Source organism: Pyxicephalus adspersus, chromosome 8, assembly GCF_032062135.1.
Source record: "Pyxicephalus adspersus chromosome 8, UCB_Pads_2.0, whole genome shotgun sequence".
In the NCBI taxonomy this organism is placed as follows: domain Eukaryota; kingdom Metazoa; phylum Chordata; class Amphibia; order Anura; family Pyxicephalidae; genus Pyxicephalus; species Pyxicephalus adspersus.
The window spans coordinates 51833426-51849374 of NC_092865.1; the positions used below are offsets into that span (position 1 = coordinate 51833426).

The 15949-nt window shown below is 38.0% G+C and overlaps 1 protein-coding gene across 2 annotated transcripts in view; it reads left to right on the forward strand.

The window, feature by feature from the left end:
- Positions 1 to 14856, forward strand: part of P4HTM (prolyl 4-hydroxylase, transmembrane) — a 30789-nt gene extending 15933 nt beyond the window's left edge. The window contains exons 3-9 of one of the 2 annotated variants that reach the window (XM_072420594.1): positions 695 to 885; positions 2009 to 2114; positions 2721 to 2883; positions 6178 to 6363; positions 8307 to 8397; positions 9097 to 9220; positions 9981 to 14856. In XM_072420594.1, coding sequence (XP_072276695.1) covers positions 695 to 885; positions 2009 to 2114; positions 2721 to 2883; positions 6178 to 6363; positions 8307 to 8397; positions 9097 to 9220; positions 9981 to 10198 — 1079 coding nt within the window. In that variant the 3' untranslated portion in view covers positions 10199 to 14856. The remainder of the gene's footprint in view (positions 1 to 694; positions 886 to 2008; positions 2115 to 2720; positions 2884 to 6177; positions 6364 to 8306; positions 8398 to 9096; positions 9221 to 9980) is intronic. The other variant, XM_072420595.1, reaches the window with a different exon arrangement.
- Positions 14857 to 15949: the final 1093 nt, after the last annotated feature.

The window sequence follows — 15949 nt, forward strand, 5'->3', positions numbered from 1 at the left end:
AGTGTACCTTCAAAAAGGTAATTTAAAGTGTTATCTGGACACACTGCTAAAATATTCAGATATGTAAAAGTATGACTTGTGAATTGGTATCATTTATGATTGCATTGCCTTATATTAAATACCTGTTTGGGCTAAACAGTATCAGGTTCGTGTCATGGTGAAGAGGTACTGCCAATATTGATATATTTATATTCTAATGTGTATTTATGCAGAATTTTACCTTTACTTGACTGTGCTCATGTATTACTCAAAGCCTAAATTTTATCTAAACCTCATATTATGTTATCAGTATGCATGGCATCATGCATCAATGAATATATTTTTTAAAGTATTTTGGGAATCTGGTGATATGCTTCCTAACTGGGGATCCCTCCAGGAATAGCACTTTCTGTTGCAGGCTGGCATTGCTAACCCACTGGCTTTGTGCGCTCCTGTCAATAGCCAGCCCAGATATAAAATCTTCTCATAGGAAGTGAGGCCAAATTTCCTCAACAGAGACCCAAACGACAATAAAAGCTGGACAGAAGCCTTATTCAAGGAAAATAAAAAAAATGGTGTGCTTTCAGTTCAGGATTGCTATGCTGAAAGCCATACATGCTAACCACTGTCTTCATTACTTATATTTTAAATGTTTTTCCACTCTACAGACTTAGATCTAATTACCTTATTTTGTATTTTTTTTTTTTGGTTTTAGAAATCCCTAACTTCCTGACAGAGGAAGAATGCAAGCTTCTGATCCACCTGGCCCAACTGAAAGGTCTACAGGCCAGCCAGATTCTGCCTGTCGATGGCTACAAGGAAGCCATAGAGAGCCTGGAAATAAGCAAGACTGACATCTTTAACTTGCTGGACCATAATCAAGATGGACAATTGGAATTAAAAGAGGTCATTAGAGATAACCCTACACCAAATCCATGAGTTGCACCTTCTGACCTATTGTAAAAAGGGCATAAGGGAAAACAATAAAGACAAATCAAAGTTTCTGGACAACTTCTTTTTATCTGTGCTGATTAAAACATGAGTAGGCAAATATGGTAAATACTGTTAGCAGATTACTAGAGTTGTAGCCAAATGAAGGTTTTAGAAATAGATATGCGATCAGATATACAGGGCACAAACAGAGAAATAAGCCAATAAGATAAAAGGTATTTCAAGATAGTTCCTAATAACCTAGTCATCATTCTAAGTAAATAATTAAAAATCATAACTTTTGGTGACACATGACTATAAAAAGAGGAAAAGGGTGAAACTAATTGGATGGTACCTATTCTAGCAGAGATTTGTCTTGGCTGCTAGCACTGGTATTTGTATGATTACTATGCTCTGAAAACAATATATTTTCAAAAAAAAGAGACATTTTTTAAGTCAAATGATATTAGCAAAGACCTAAATTTATAAAAGATGCTTAAAAATTGCATGCATCTGCTAAACCGAAAAACAAAAACCTTTACAGCTCCTAAATGTAGAGTTCACTAATTAATAAATGACATCCCCTAGATTCATTTCTTTAGCTGTGGGTTGCAGGAAGATACCTAATACCTATGTTTTGAGTCAATGTTAACACATGCAGGTATAATCTAGGTGATTGTTTGTATTTATTAGTGTATGAAGGCAGGAGTCTTTTACTTTTTATGTAATTCTTTATGTAGTGGTACATTGAATGTCAAGCATATACATGAAAAAACACATAGAATGTCCCCCTTTCAGCAGTAGTCAGAATGCCACTGACAGTTAAAGATGGTGTTCTGGAGCTTGGTCTGCCAAGTGGTGTTCACCATGGAGTTATGCAGACTCCATCAAATGAGTGGACTATCTGCCTCAGCTAGTGGAACCCCTGGAAACCTCTGGTGAGAAGGGCTAGAGTAGCAGATACATATTTTAAGGTCTCATCCAACATATTATGTCATTGTATATTGTGAATAAAAATCTGCCATTCAATAACTGCTCTTTAGAATATTATATATTCACACTGCTTTGGAATTTTCTCATGTTTTCTCTTTAATTCTAGGTCCTCACACATTCCCGTCTTGGTAATGGAAGATGGATGACTCCAGAGAATATTCGGGAGATGTATGCGGCAGTCAAAGCTGATCCAGATGGAAACGGTACATATTGTAAGGCAGCAAAGTAGCTAAGTGGTTATAATTTTTGTTTTACATTGCTAGGGTGCTGAATTGAGGTCACGCCGGGTAAAACTATATATATGTGAGTTTAGATATGCCTCCATATACTATCCAAATCTATACCAGCAGGTTAACCTGCCTTCTCCCAAAGCCATCTCTATGCCTGAATGACTGGGTGTGAAAAATTAGAGAACATTTTTTTTAGAGTAGGGAGTGAATATTTGCACTATATATTTCATAAACTGTAATTTTTTCATAGGATAATCATGTAGACTGACTTGAGATAGAGGGACCAATTACTAAAAAACTGCCATCTTTCCATTATAAAATTACTAACTGTATTGATAGTATCCATTCCCTCCTAAAGTTTTCTGAAGGCAGCCTAAATTGGAGGGCCTGCTGAGCTCCTCTCACAGGGCTGTTTTCTGTGCAGGTTATGTACAGCACAGGGGTGATGTCACTGCTTCTTTTACAATATAATATCCAGGGTTGTAAATGCATTTTATATATTTTTGGATATTAAGGGCAGAGTTCAGATTTAAATGCCCTAATGTTTTTTTCTTTTTCACATGAATTCTCAATTTGGTGTTTCAATAGGGGTTCTAAGCTTGGATGAATTCAAGAAACTGAACCTAAGGGACTTCCACAAATACCTGGGGAACCGAGAGATAACCATGAATGATTTGGTGAGAAACAGCCAGCACACATGGCTCTACCAAGGAGAGGGTGCTCACAGGGTACTACGCTCTATCCGCCAGAGGTAAGTGATGAAAAGGTCAAATCCAGCAAAAAATTTCAAGTTGTATATGTATTATATACATTGAGTTGTACTAATATTTATATGTTATTTGTAATGTTTTCATGAACATTTCAGAACTGAGTGTCTGATATAAGGGTGACCTTATTGTGTGTGTGTTTGTATGAGTAAGGGGGCATTTACTGGACACAGATAACTTCCTGTCCAGTAATCCTATTGAAAATACCTCCAGTTTGTTAATTTTCTTTGTTTCTTTCTATCGCAAGGAAATTGAAGAATCTGTGTGAATGTATCCAAAAGATCACATTGTCAGGAACAAGTATTTTTACTTCCTGACCTCTAGTCCAGTGACCAATGACATATACTCTATAGGGTCGTTAGCACAGGATCACACACACAGCTAGGAGGGTGCAAATACAGAGATTAAAGATGGGCCAGGGAAATACAAGTCCCATCCTCCCTTTAAATTACATATTGCAGTAAGTAAGGGGTTAAACTGCTCACAAATATAGCCAGTGATTTATTAGGATGCGTGTGCAGCTAATTAAACCGTAAAATCTTGATGGCTCTGGATGTTGTTTCTCAGTCTATGTAGGACTCTGTTTAATTTTCCTTGTCACTTTTGCACGTCTCTCTTGTTTAGACCACCCTCGCTTGTTATTGTTAGTATCTCCACATCAAGACTTTATACAGTGAGGTTACCTAAAAACTTTTGGCTGCGCAGGCATGGAAAATTAAGTCAGGCTTTCCAGCTTGTTGCCTTTGTAATTTCTAAATCTAGTTGCCTGAGAACTAAAAGTCACAGAACAACCTGTCAGTTGTTGCATGAGGTTTTCCAGTATGTTGGCAGTTTTTTTTTTTTTTTACCAGTCCTAAATCAGTGGTGTATGGGACTGTTGTAATTCCATTATATAAATGATTCTATATAGCATCCAAAGGTGGTTCCAGAGAACATACCAGTCTGTAATATTAAGATGTATTCTGCCAAGGATTACCTCTTATTCTGTAAATATGTGTTGTCTAGGTGTCATGTTGAGTTTCTGACCTTAATACTTTGTGTAATTTATTACTGCTTAATAATATTACTGGTATATAGCACCAACATCTGGTGGTGAACAGTAGACAATACATACATGGGGTGCCATTGCCAGTGAATGGCACCACAACTAGCTAATGCATGTGACACACTTTAACCTGCATTGCTGTAACACGCACATTCCAGCAATGCTCCACACTAAAACGGTGTAAACTAACTCTTACTTTCCCTGTTACCCTAACATTAAGGCCAACCATCCCTATATTTGTAACACTCCCCCTTCATGTAACCTCCCACCCCTTATCCTAACTTTCGTTGTAGCCTTCATACTAACCTTTATATTTCTACCACTTACCCCCCTTATTTCATTCTTGTCTTTCTCCTTCCTTTGTTATATGAACAAACTTTCCTGTGCCGGAAGAAACCGGTGATGTTGTTCTGACCTTTCAGGGGTTGTATATTATCACAGCAGTACAGCTATCACATTTTGTCTTCTTGACATGATGTACCAAATTAAAGATGATCAAAAAAACAAAATCTCTGTGCCAATCACACTTAGTTAATTGTTATAGCATTTTTGTGTCAGTTTCAGTTTATGTAGTGATTTTGGCAATTACACTAGCCTGTTATCTCAAGATATATAACAGGATATTTGTCAGAAAGTCCCCTACAAACCCTTATCTCTATAAGCCACTCAAACTGACTTTATTTACAGAAACTAATGAAGCATCAATTGTGTGGCACAGAGGAAATGAGGCCCTAATTAATGTGTAATTATTAGTAAACAGCCCTGGATTCAGTGTCCTCCAATCTGTTTATTTTTACTTAGTGTGAACTAATTAAGTCGCTCAATTTAGCTTATACTATTCACATGATTTAATGAACACTGTTTAACTTGCATAGGTATGCAAGTACAAGAAAAGAAGGAACATTTTTACCTTTGCATCGCTATCTACTCCATACTAAACATTTTACTTCACATTTACAGCTGAACAGTTTGGAAAAACAGCAATTGTACACTTTTAAAAGTCAAAATTAGCAGATTTTATATTTGAACACAGGTTATTTATTAGGACTGTTGAGACAAGCTCAGTTAGCATTAAGCTGGTCATACACATATATAGATGTTTGCACGATAAGTTAAGTGATCAGTATCTTCCTGATCACAATTGTTTACCTGTATTACCTTTCTGCACCATTTGATATTGATCAGGTTTTGAAATCTGAATACATATTAAATGAAACTTCTCAACCTTTAGCTTTGTACATAGCAGTACAAAGCTATGTAGCCATCAATCTCCTGCATGTTTCCATTCAATCCCTCTGCATTTAATTGATAAAAGAACAAGCATTCCCAATTAATATTTTACTCAAATGTCGATTGGGAGTCTCCTAGTTTTATTATAATTTTGTGACATGTGAGGTTTGCAACAAATCTAACATCTAATCAATTAAAATCCTGTAAAACCAGCTGGAAAGCTGAACTACAGATTTTTTAAAAAAAAATAACTACCCTTGTATTGGGGCTACCCCAGGATGCAAGGATTATATTCTCATTCAAGTCTAGAGGGAATGTAAGCAGCAAATTTACCTACCGTATCCATCGTTCCACTGGTTCATCTTCTCTTCCATCCAACCTCCAATTTGTAAGCGGGCCCTCTGCATCCTAACTTACAACAGAGGACATCAGTGCCTTCGACCACTGCTAAGAGTTTTCTTTCGAAAGAAGATGTGGGGGATCAGGAGAAGAAAATTGCAGGAGAAAGGGAATAATATAAGTAGAAGTGCTTTTAAATCTTCCCTGGACCTAAATGAGCAGTTACCCCTTGCAGTTCAATAATAGTTTCACAAACGAATGTTTTTTAAAACCTGGAGTTAGCTCATTACATTTATAGGAAGACATGTCAGAAGAGAAATAACAGTTACCCTTGTAGTACGTGGAGTGTTAAATCTGCTGTCTTTTCTAGATGTGTTGTATATTGTCTTCTGCTTGGTGCCATGGTTTCTCTGATTGGTTGGATTGCAGCTGTTTGTTTGTGGTGTGTATCTACTGAACATTATGATTTGTCAATAGATGTTCATCCACTGAGAAGGTTAAGGGTTTACTATTATTAAACTATCTATTAAAATAATTTAACTTCTGGCAGGAATAATTGCAAGATGATGTTGTCATTGGGAAAATCAAAAACTGCTAGAGTGGGTGTCAGCGCCTTCAGCTTTACATTTTTGTGATCTTTTTCTTCTTGCTTTTTGCTCCACAGAGTCATCAAGTTGACCCGTTTGCCCCAAGATGTGGTGGAGAACAGCGAGCCTCTACAAGTGGTGAGATATAACAAAGGAGGGCATTACCATGCCCACATGGACAGCGGACCAGTGTTTCCTGAAACGGCATGCACCCACACTAAACTAATGACCAATGAAACGGCTGATTTTGAAACCTCCTGTCGGTAAGCTGTGTCTTCCTCGTCATTTGGGTTTTGTCAGCTTAAGTTTTTTTTGTTAGGAATGAATAATCCCTGTTACTGTGTGGGGACATCAATACCTCCTTGTAAATACAAAAGTCATCTGAGTAAAGATTTCTGCATATAAAAAGGTTTCTGCTACTCAAAAAATTAAAACTTGAAGTATTTTAAAACCCAAGACCACAAATTGTAATATATTGCAGTTTAGCAGTCTTAGATCTGGTGACTGCATTTATTTCTTTCAAGCTAAGAATATTTTTTTGGAATACAGAAAAAATATTTTCCAGAAGCGTTTGTCTTTGAATTAACTGAAACTTTCACAATATTATATACTTTCTCTGATAACTTCTGTGAAATAAAAAGTAACATTCCTCTATGTGATGGAGAAGGGGAGGTGTTTGTAGTACACATTAGGAATGCAGACCAGGGTGACCAGGGTGCATCTCATCCATAAATACAGCACAGATATTTGTCAGCCTAGGACACAAAGTTTAATGCCTGCATGATAACCAGATTAGGATAAAGAAAAATCTACTACAATAAATTACATTATAGGTTTGGGGTTTAGATATGCTGAAGTCTTTTGCCCTTGGGGGTTCAGAAATAGGCCAAGACCTTAATGCTGTTGACCTGGGTTGGGGCACCATCAAACACCAGAGCCTTATTAACCACCTGGCTGTTAAACCCGACATAGTTCGGGGTAAAAACACTTGCAAAAAGTGTTAAACCCGAACTTTTCTCACCAGGTGGTTAAAAATGTAAACAAACGTTATATTGCAATCCGATTGTCATACATTGTATGACAATCCGATTACAATGTAATCTGCTTTTAAATGGTTTTTACAGTACAAAAACACCACACAACATGAAATAAAAATAAAAGTACATTTTTAATTTTATAGTTTATTTTTAGATTACATTGTTGTCTATTATTTCATTATTTTTTTAAATTATTATTTATTATTATGTATTATATTATAATTTATGATTATAATATAATAAATAAATATAATTATCATACCCGGGAGTTAATCCTAAGAATTACAAGCCCACAATATAAACAAAAATTTCTATGCAAAAAAAGTAGGATAGGATTTTATTAAAAGTACATTTTTTTTTTTACATGATTGTGTGTTTCAAACTTTTTTTTATATTTATGATATCTACTAGAACCCTTGTTCGGACAGATTTCTGTAACTTACAGGTCTACAATTTAAAAAAAAAAATTCATGAAAAACAGTGTACCGCTTTAGGTACAGAAATCAAGACGTCAGTGTAACGCCCAGGTGGTTAAGAGCTGGGAGAATTATGAAGCATGCAAAGTAAAAACACCTGAAATCCTGCTTAGTTCTTTGTCCTTTTATCCAGCTACTCTGAAATATGGATATCAACCCAATGTCCATGCCCATGAGTCTTTCACCACCCTCCTTGGTCACCCAACTCCTATTTTGAGTTATCCTTTATGTTGTCACATTTTTCATCACGTGACCCAGAGATTGGAATGATGTTTGCAATATTCTGATTCAGCTGTGTCTATTTGGAAATGTTCTCAAGTACTTTATGTTGTGATAATCAAAAGCATTTTGTGAGTTTCATTCACTTTGAGTGATATATATAAAAATCTTATTTAATCGTTTTCACTGTTTTTTTCTGTTTTTTGTGTATTTTTTTAGTGTTTCCACTGCATATACTTCATTACAGAGTAAATGTATTAGTAGTTAGTTTTGGAAACTTTTATCCATATTCTATGTCTCATCTCTTGTTCTGATATGTGATGACAGGTTTTCCTTACAGTTTTGAAATATTTGAAGGAGTCAAAGTGAATACATAATTCTATGCTTATGCACTATATCCTGCCAACTTTGTGTCCTTATCCCCACCTAATGTCCTAGCAGCTGTTTAGATAACATGAATGATTTTATTTTCAGATATGTCACCATTCTTTTTTACCTGAACAACGTTACTAGGGGAGGAGAGACCACATTTCCAGTCGCTGATAACCGGACCTATGAGGAGATGGTAAGTTACACATCCCTTGTTATGTCAAGAGCATATTCTTAGGAACATTTTGCTATCAAAGTGTACAAGTCTTAAAGGAATATAACTTCTTGCTCTGCCTTACACTAGTCTGACCTTTTTTATTCAGTGGTCTCACTGTGTGTGATCTCTCCTGAGGAAAGGCAAAAAAAAAATGAAGGGGCTTGTTCACCCCTTCAGCAAAGATAATGTGACTAAATGCCAAGGTATGTGATCACATGAACAGTGCCTGGGGCTTTTTGGAGCATGGTTTCTGCTGCCACGTTTAGGCTTGAGGTGTTTGGTAGGGGCAGGTCAATGATCAGAAATAGGGGACTTTATGGGAGTTGGAGGTAAATGAATGTTGGTAACAGAAAAGGTATATATTCTGCCCCAGAACCTTCTTACCTTAGCACAACACCACCAAACGTAAGATATCATTAACAAATGACTCATCCCTAAAAATTACAAGCAGAGGAGACCTGTGGATTGATCTTGGAGATCCTGAATCCAGATTATACATAATATAATCATGAGTTTATAAGTGGCTTTGATTAAAGCTTTTTTTAGGGAAACATTGGATATATTGTGTGCCTATATGGAAGGGGGCAGGGGGTCTTAACTTTATGAGCAATCTGTCTCTTGAATTTTTTTTTCTGTATTTTATTTGCATAATTATGTTTTATTTGTGTCTTGTTACAGTCTTTAATCCAAAATGACATTGATCTGAGGGATACAAGAAAACATTGCGACAAGGGGAACCTGAGAATTAAACCCCGGCAAGGAACAGCTGTCTTCTGGTACAATTATCTGTCGGATGGCGAAGGTACCACGTGATTGGCTGCTTGCTGAATTCCAGACAGTTAGCAGAAAAAAAGAGGCAGGCCACACTACCACAACTTTTTTTTTTTATTAAAAGTTTATTGGTCGTAGAGCTTCAACATTTTACTGGACACATGCTCCTTCTTTGACGTGTTTTGGTCTAGTATAGGACTTCATTATAGATGTGGGGAGGTAATGGAAGGCTGCTCTACCCTGGAGTTCAGCTTTACTTGGTCCAGGCAGATCATACATAGATTATATGTTTCTGTATGTATGCAGTGGCTGGATTTTCATTATGGTCTGTTTATACGAGCAAACAATCACTTTTTATGTGCTCCCTGCCAAAGCTAGAAATTAAACCTTGTTTTAGTGTGGTGATTGGCTCAGAATAGTGCTAGGTAGATCACATGCTCCCCCATACCCAGATGAATTGCAAAATAAGTTCTTATGGTAATCTGTCCTCCTTTGTACATGATAGCTTAGCTGATCTGACCCTAGTGATTCCAGCTATCATTTTGCACCTTGAATTTCTGTATGTAAACTGTTCGGCCAGTCAAAATGTTGTGGAGGAGAAAGGGCAGAAACACAAAAGATTCCAGAAGATTTGGTCGTTACTTCCTGTTAACTGATTACATGGAAAGGAGGCAAAGCTGTTCATTGGTATTAATTGGTAATTTTAGCAGACTGAGAATTTGAAACAATTTTATGCCTTTTCGTAAGATTCCAATTCTTTAACACTAATCACAGTTTGTCTTTTCTGCCAGGCTGGGTGGGAGATGTGGATGATTTTGCTCTACATGGAGGTTGCCTGGTGACAGAAGGAACCAAGTGGATTGCCAACAACTGGATCAATGTAGATCCCAACAAGACCCGCCAGCTCAGGTTTCAGCAGGAAATGGCACGCTACGCCAAAGATGACACTGAGAAACAGAAGGAGTGGACTGTGGACAAGTCTTACAGGGACATGCATGTTGATCTATGACCTGGAGATCAGCCCGGCTAGGGTTAGATGAGGGTGTAAAGTGCCACCATCACTTGCCCGGTCATTTCAATGTCCTCCGCTTCTTGTTCCTCTTTCAGGTTTGTGAGGATTGGATAATGCGAACCGCATGTATGCACCAAATCGGGAGGTGCCATCCCGCGCTGCAGGGGTGCATGGAATGTACCATGAGAGAAGTTTGTGGTATAAGAGAAGGTGACTGAGCACTGAAGAATATGTAAGACAGCAGACACTTTCTTGTGTCCCCTTTAATAGAATTTTGGAAAATTAGGAAGAAAGTTACATTGGAGATACCCAAGCTGGCCAATCAGCGCTCAGCATTTTTTAGCATGAGACAGAGACACATATTTATTTATTTATTTTAATCTACATCATGGTACAAAGAGAACAAAGTCTATTTATCAAAGATTACATCAGGGCATTCATTTGCATTCAAAGTAATGTAGCTGTGCAGATTTAAAGGGTCAGTCCATCCTAAACTGATTTTTTGGCATTTTGATATCAAAAGATGTTGGGGGTTTTGTCTGTTCTTGAGTTCCCAGCTTTGCCCACCCACTGCAGAAGCTGTAGGAGGATCACATCCTTTCTGCCGTTTTTTTTTTTTTATGTAAAGACACCACAATATGGTACTGGTGGTACTGGCAAATTTTCATTGGAGAGATTTTTTCTCTAAAAACATATCTACAACTGAGTTATTTGGTTTGTCATCATTCACCAAAAACTAAATGCTCATTGGAGAACTCCCTGGGCTTCCAAAGGTCTAACTTTGGGAAAACACCCAATCAAGTACTTGGTTGGCTGAATATGGCTAGCCCAAAAAAGAACGGGATCTGCGTGACCTTGGCTAAATTGATCAATACAAACCAGTGCCTAGTCTGGCGCATCACACCTTTGGGGGTTCAGGGATGTGAGGCTCTTTCCCTTTGAAGGAGAACCATTTTTGTAATGGTGTTTTTGCACTAACACTTTTTTTTTTTGTTCACTGGGGTTTTAAAATACGAAGCACTGCACTGCTGACTTCAAAAATAAATAAATGCCAGTTTGGGCTGAACTAACCCCTTAAAGAGGATCAGTTACAATGCGGGCAGGCATTTTGTGGGCTATACCAGATTTTAATGTTTGTCAAGCAAGCAATTAGTAGCAATGGTATGGCATTCACTGCAAAATACTATGATGGTGTCACTAGGTTCAGTAATAAAGTAGCCCACAAAATGACTGCCTGTATTCATGATGAGCTATTGGTGCACTTTTATAATGCCAGGGTGTTTCATATCAGAAAAGGCATGTTCAGGACTATATAAGCTAAAGTATCAAAAATCCAATAGCTTTATTTATTGTAAAAGTCATATGTGCTACACATATCACTAAGGTTTATTTATTATTCTTGTGCAAGTGCAATATTTCTCAAAATGTCATTCTCAAACAGAGGTGGGCAGATGACTAGTCCAAGGACATAGAATTAATGTTCAATGTTTCATTAAATTAGCAAGGTCACACTGGACCTGCAAAGGCCACAACTGTTCTTCCCCAACACTCATAACCCTGGTTGGTTATTGTTTGTTATCGTCAGAAGCAGAGGTGGTCTAAGGAAAAAATAGGGAGTTATGCAAGGTAGCATTTGTCCCATATCAAAGCTTCATGTTCAGGAGTCTACTTTTACCAGTATTAATTGTTAGAGCTAAACTGAGAATCTGCTGTTTTTTTTCCCTAGGTGTCTAAGATTACCTTTGAGCCACTGTGGACTCTTAAAATCATCTTAAAGAACACCTGTCAGAGGAGAAACATATGTCGAAAGACATAACCAGCCACCTTTTAAAAATGTTACACCCTGCCCTTATCTGGTTTTACCACTTCTAAATTACAGACCTGGAAAGGGACATGGAAATCAGAGAAAAGCTTGCAATCTATACTTTTTTCCAGGCCACTGACTCAGATGTTTGGAAACCAAAGCATTACTATGGCAGCCAAGAAACTAGCATCTAGGGAACTATCATTTCCAGAAGTAGAAGTCAACAATGGCAGCCACCCGCCCTTTCAAGGATAAGTGCACTTAATCTTTTCTGCCACCCTTCTCATTAAAACACTAAAACCATAATACTACAAGGCCTACCTTGTGTGCCCTGGCTGACTTTGAGCAGGATTTTGGTATTTTGTGTCTAAGCCCCCTTCCCTTCCTTTTAGCAAGGGGGTAGGTGGATGTTATCTATTCAGAAAGTACTAAGGAGGGTGGCACTTATAATTTCCCATATTGACCTGTTTTAATTATTCAGAAAAAACATGCTTCCATATCTAATAGGTTGGTTGCTACCATTGATTGCACCTCAGGCTTAGCAGTGTTGAGTCTTATCATTATGGGGGTTAGAGTGATATGAGGGCTGCTTTATATTCCCAGTCCAACTTACCTAATTATACTTGTGGTTATTCAAATCATGCAGATTATTTTTTTTTCATAGCTGGACTAATCTGAGTGCAAGGTTTGGTGTGATATAAAAATATTAGACACTGACCTCATATACAGTATTAGTCCTGCCCACACCATATAGTAGCTGGCATCGATAGAAAAGTATCCGTGTCATGTTGTCAGCTTTGCTGTACAGGGGATGAAAGAGGCTGATAACAGGTCAAAGTCAGTTACTTATATTGCTTTCATTTAAAAAAATTACAACCAATAATATTTGTATTATTATGTTCAAAGAGAAACCAAGTCACTGTAATTCATTCTTAACTGATCTTGTATTTCACGGCAAGTACTCTTTTGTGAATGAGTTCAGAATTAGGGGGTAAATAAGTATGACATTGTTCATACTTCCTAACACAGAAAAAGCTAATCCAGAGGTGAACAATACTCTCATAAAATCCCAAGTACTAGGAACAATGATTATTCACCAGCCAGAGGATTAATAATTCATTACATTGTTCTATTTATTTGCACTAGCCTATTGTAAAAATCCTAGGACAGTTCATGTCAGTCCCTTTCCCACAAGAGCTTACAATCTAATGTCTCCACCTCTGCCTGCCATTTGTCAAAGTAGACCTGTACACAAATATGTATTCATAGATCTGTTAACAGTTGTACTAGGATAAAAAAAGCACAAATAGAAAATGGTGCTCCAAGCTTGCTCCAGGTTCAATTGCATCACCAAAAGCCCAAGCTTTTGGTCACATAATCCTTGTTGTAGGTAAGGTTTAGGAAAAATTAATTCTGCACCTTTGTTAATACGTTGGATCAATAGATCAAATGCCTGTCACCTGAAGCAGCATTTTCTCCAGGATTAATAAGTGGTTCAGCCACATGTTACATTTACCAAATCTGTTTGGCTTTAAATTGTGTGTGTGTAGATTTATAGTGGTAATTTGCTACCTCTCCACTCGGCCATTTACAAATCGCTGCCTGTGGCCATTCATAATGGCGGAGTGAAGAGGGGACAGGCACAAGACACCAATGACGATGTCATGTAAAAATTAATTTCCCTGTCAAGCTTTAAGGGTTGGTAATAGTATAAAACTACATTTTTGTGTCCTCTTTATATATCTTCCTGTAGTTCAGCTTTAAAATCTTGTGGCAGCTCGAACAATTTACAACATGGCAGGTTTGTGGACGATCCATTAAAATGGATATTTGGGCTCTCTGGACCCCCTCCATTAATCATCTACTCTTGGGGGCTGAAGCATGAATTTACAAATCTAGAAATGAGTATTATAATACCCTTGTCTCCATCTTCCACATCCCTTGGGGTGACGTAACCCACTTCTGGTACATTCCTGCCAAGCACAGAGCAGGAATGGACATTCCAGTCTATTGCAAGAGCAACATATGGGATATTGGCTGCTCTGCATTTCTCAGAAGGACAGTGATGTAAGGGAGGAATAACGCTATTTTGGATTTCTTTTTTACCTATGAAGCATAGATGATTTGGGGAGTGGGTCTAGGGAATAGATCTTTTTATCTTAGTGGAAGATGACCTTTTAAGTAGAACTAAACCTGCGTGACTCGGCTATCCGCATTCCATAGCAGGTAGCCGCCATCCTCCTTCTCTACCTCCTGGTACAGCTGATCTTCGTTGGCGATGACAAGGGGTGTTTATTCGTCTCCAGCCGGGATTGCGTATGCGCAGCTTAGCTTTGACACCAGAAACCTGGAGTGATCAGGCAGGTAAGACACGTTATTGCAGAAGGAACATCACCTGTCCCTTTCTGCAATAATCACCGGCCTGATCATGAAAACCTAAAAGCAGAACTTTAGTTCCACATAAAGATACTTTATAGCATTTGTCCCAGTGCAGCTGAGACAGGACCAAAGTTCAATCTTAGCCTTGCTGCCGTCGTATGATTTAACAATGATTCTCCAGCAAATCCATACCAGAGCCCCTTGTTCACACAATGCAATCTATTTGAATCTATTTATTGCAATATTATGCAACTCCGATGTTTGGAGTCCTCTCTGCGTATGAATTGCACCTGCTCACCGCCATTTCTTGTTTTACTGTTTACACATATCAGGTTGTTTGTGCTACAAAGTTCTGTTAAAAAGATGAATTGTTATTTATTTGCACTTCTTTCACTTTATGTAGTCCTCTGTTTCGTACATACTGTTGTTTCACTGTCAGATTAATGTTGAATAAACATTGTTTACATATCAACAGCATGTAATGTTTGGTACTTTTTATCTTACTTTTTGGCCATTACTAAGGAGGGTGAAAGCTAACGTTTTTTATTCCAAACACAAAGAAATGTAGTGAGCAACAAATGGCGTAGTAAAAGGTGTTTCATTTGTGTCTTGCACACTCACACTCCGAGTCACTTCAGATCACAGTGGGAGGGTGCATCAAGAAAAAAAGTGAGTGGGACTGGGTGTGACCATGTGCTGATTGACAGGATATAGGGAGTGGCAATGATAATAACCACACACTCCTGAGCATTTTTTTTATCCCAATGTAATGCAAACAGGCACGGTCTACATACTGTTGGAGTAACAACTCTGCTCTAAAAGAAAAAATATATACACAGTGGGGCTTCTAAAGCATGAAGTTAAGTCAATTTTAGCCAAATTAGCAAGCATCCAAAAAACAATATACACGGTACATAAAGTATGAAATCATTGTGTAACTTGATTTCTTTCTCTATTTAAACCACCACCTGCTTGAAGCGGTGCTCATTCTCCTCTTCCAAGAAAGTGTTATAACCTATTCGTTGTAAAAAAAAGTGCAGTCCTAAGGATTAGTGTTGTTCGAATATCTCACTATTCGATTGGACAGCTATTCGATCGAATAGGGCGATATTGTTTGGGTGCTAGAACGTTGAATTCAAACACCATTAATGTCAATAGGGGGAAAATTCAGGTTATTTTTCCTGACTGTGTAGAACTGCAAGAGCAATGACAGCACCGCCCCCCTGATTGCTCTTGCAGCCCTATCGTAACTATAGTATGTGTTCTTGCATAGAGATTCTCTATCAAAGAACACAGGAGTCCCACGGGATCCCCGGGCACTAGAGGATAAATGGGACAAGTCTCCCCATTCATTTACTTCTAGTGCTCTGTTATTGGCTGAGGAAAGGAAAACCCTGATGACCGCTCAAGCGTCATCAGGGTTTACCTTTCCTCAGCCAATCACAGAGCACTAGAGGTGATGAATGGGGAGACCTGTTCCCATTTAACCTCTAGTGCCCGGGGATCCCACACTGACAGGAGGATTTCCACGGCTATGCAGCTGTGGGAATCATCCTGTCATTGAG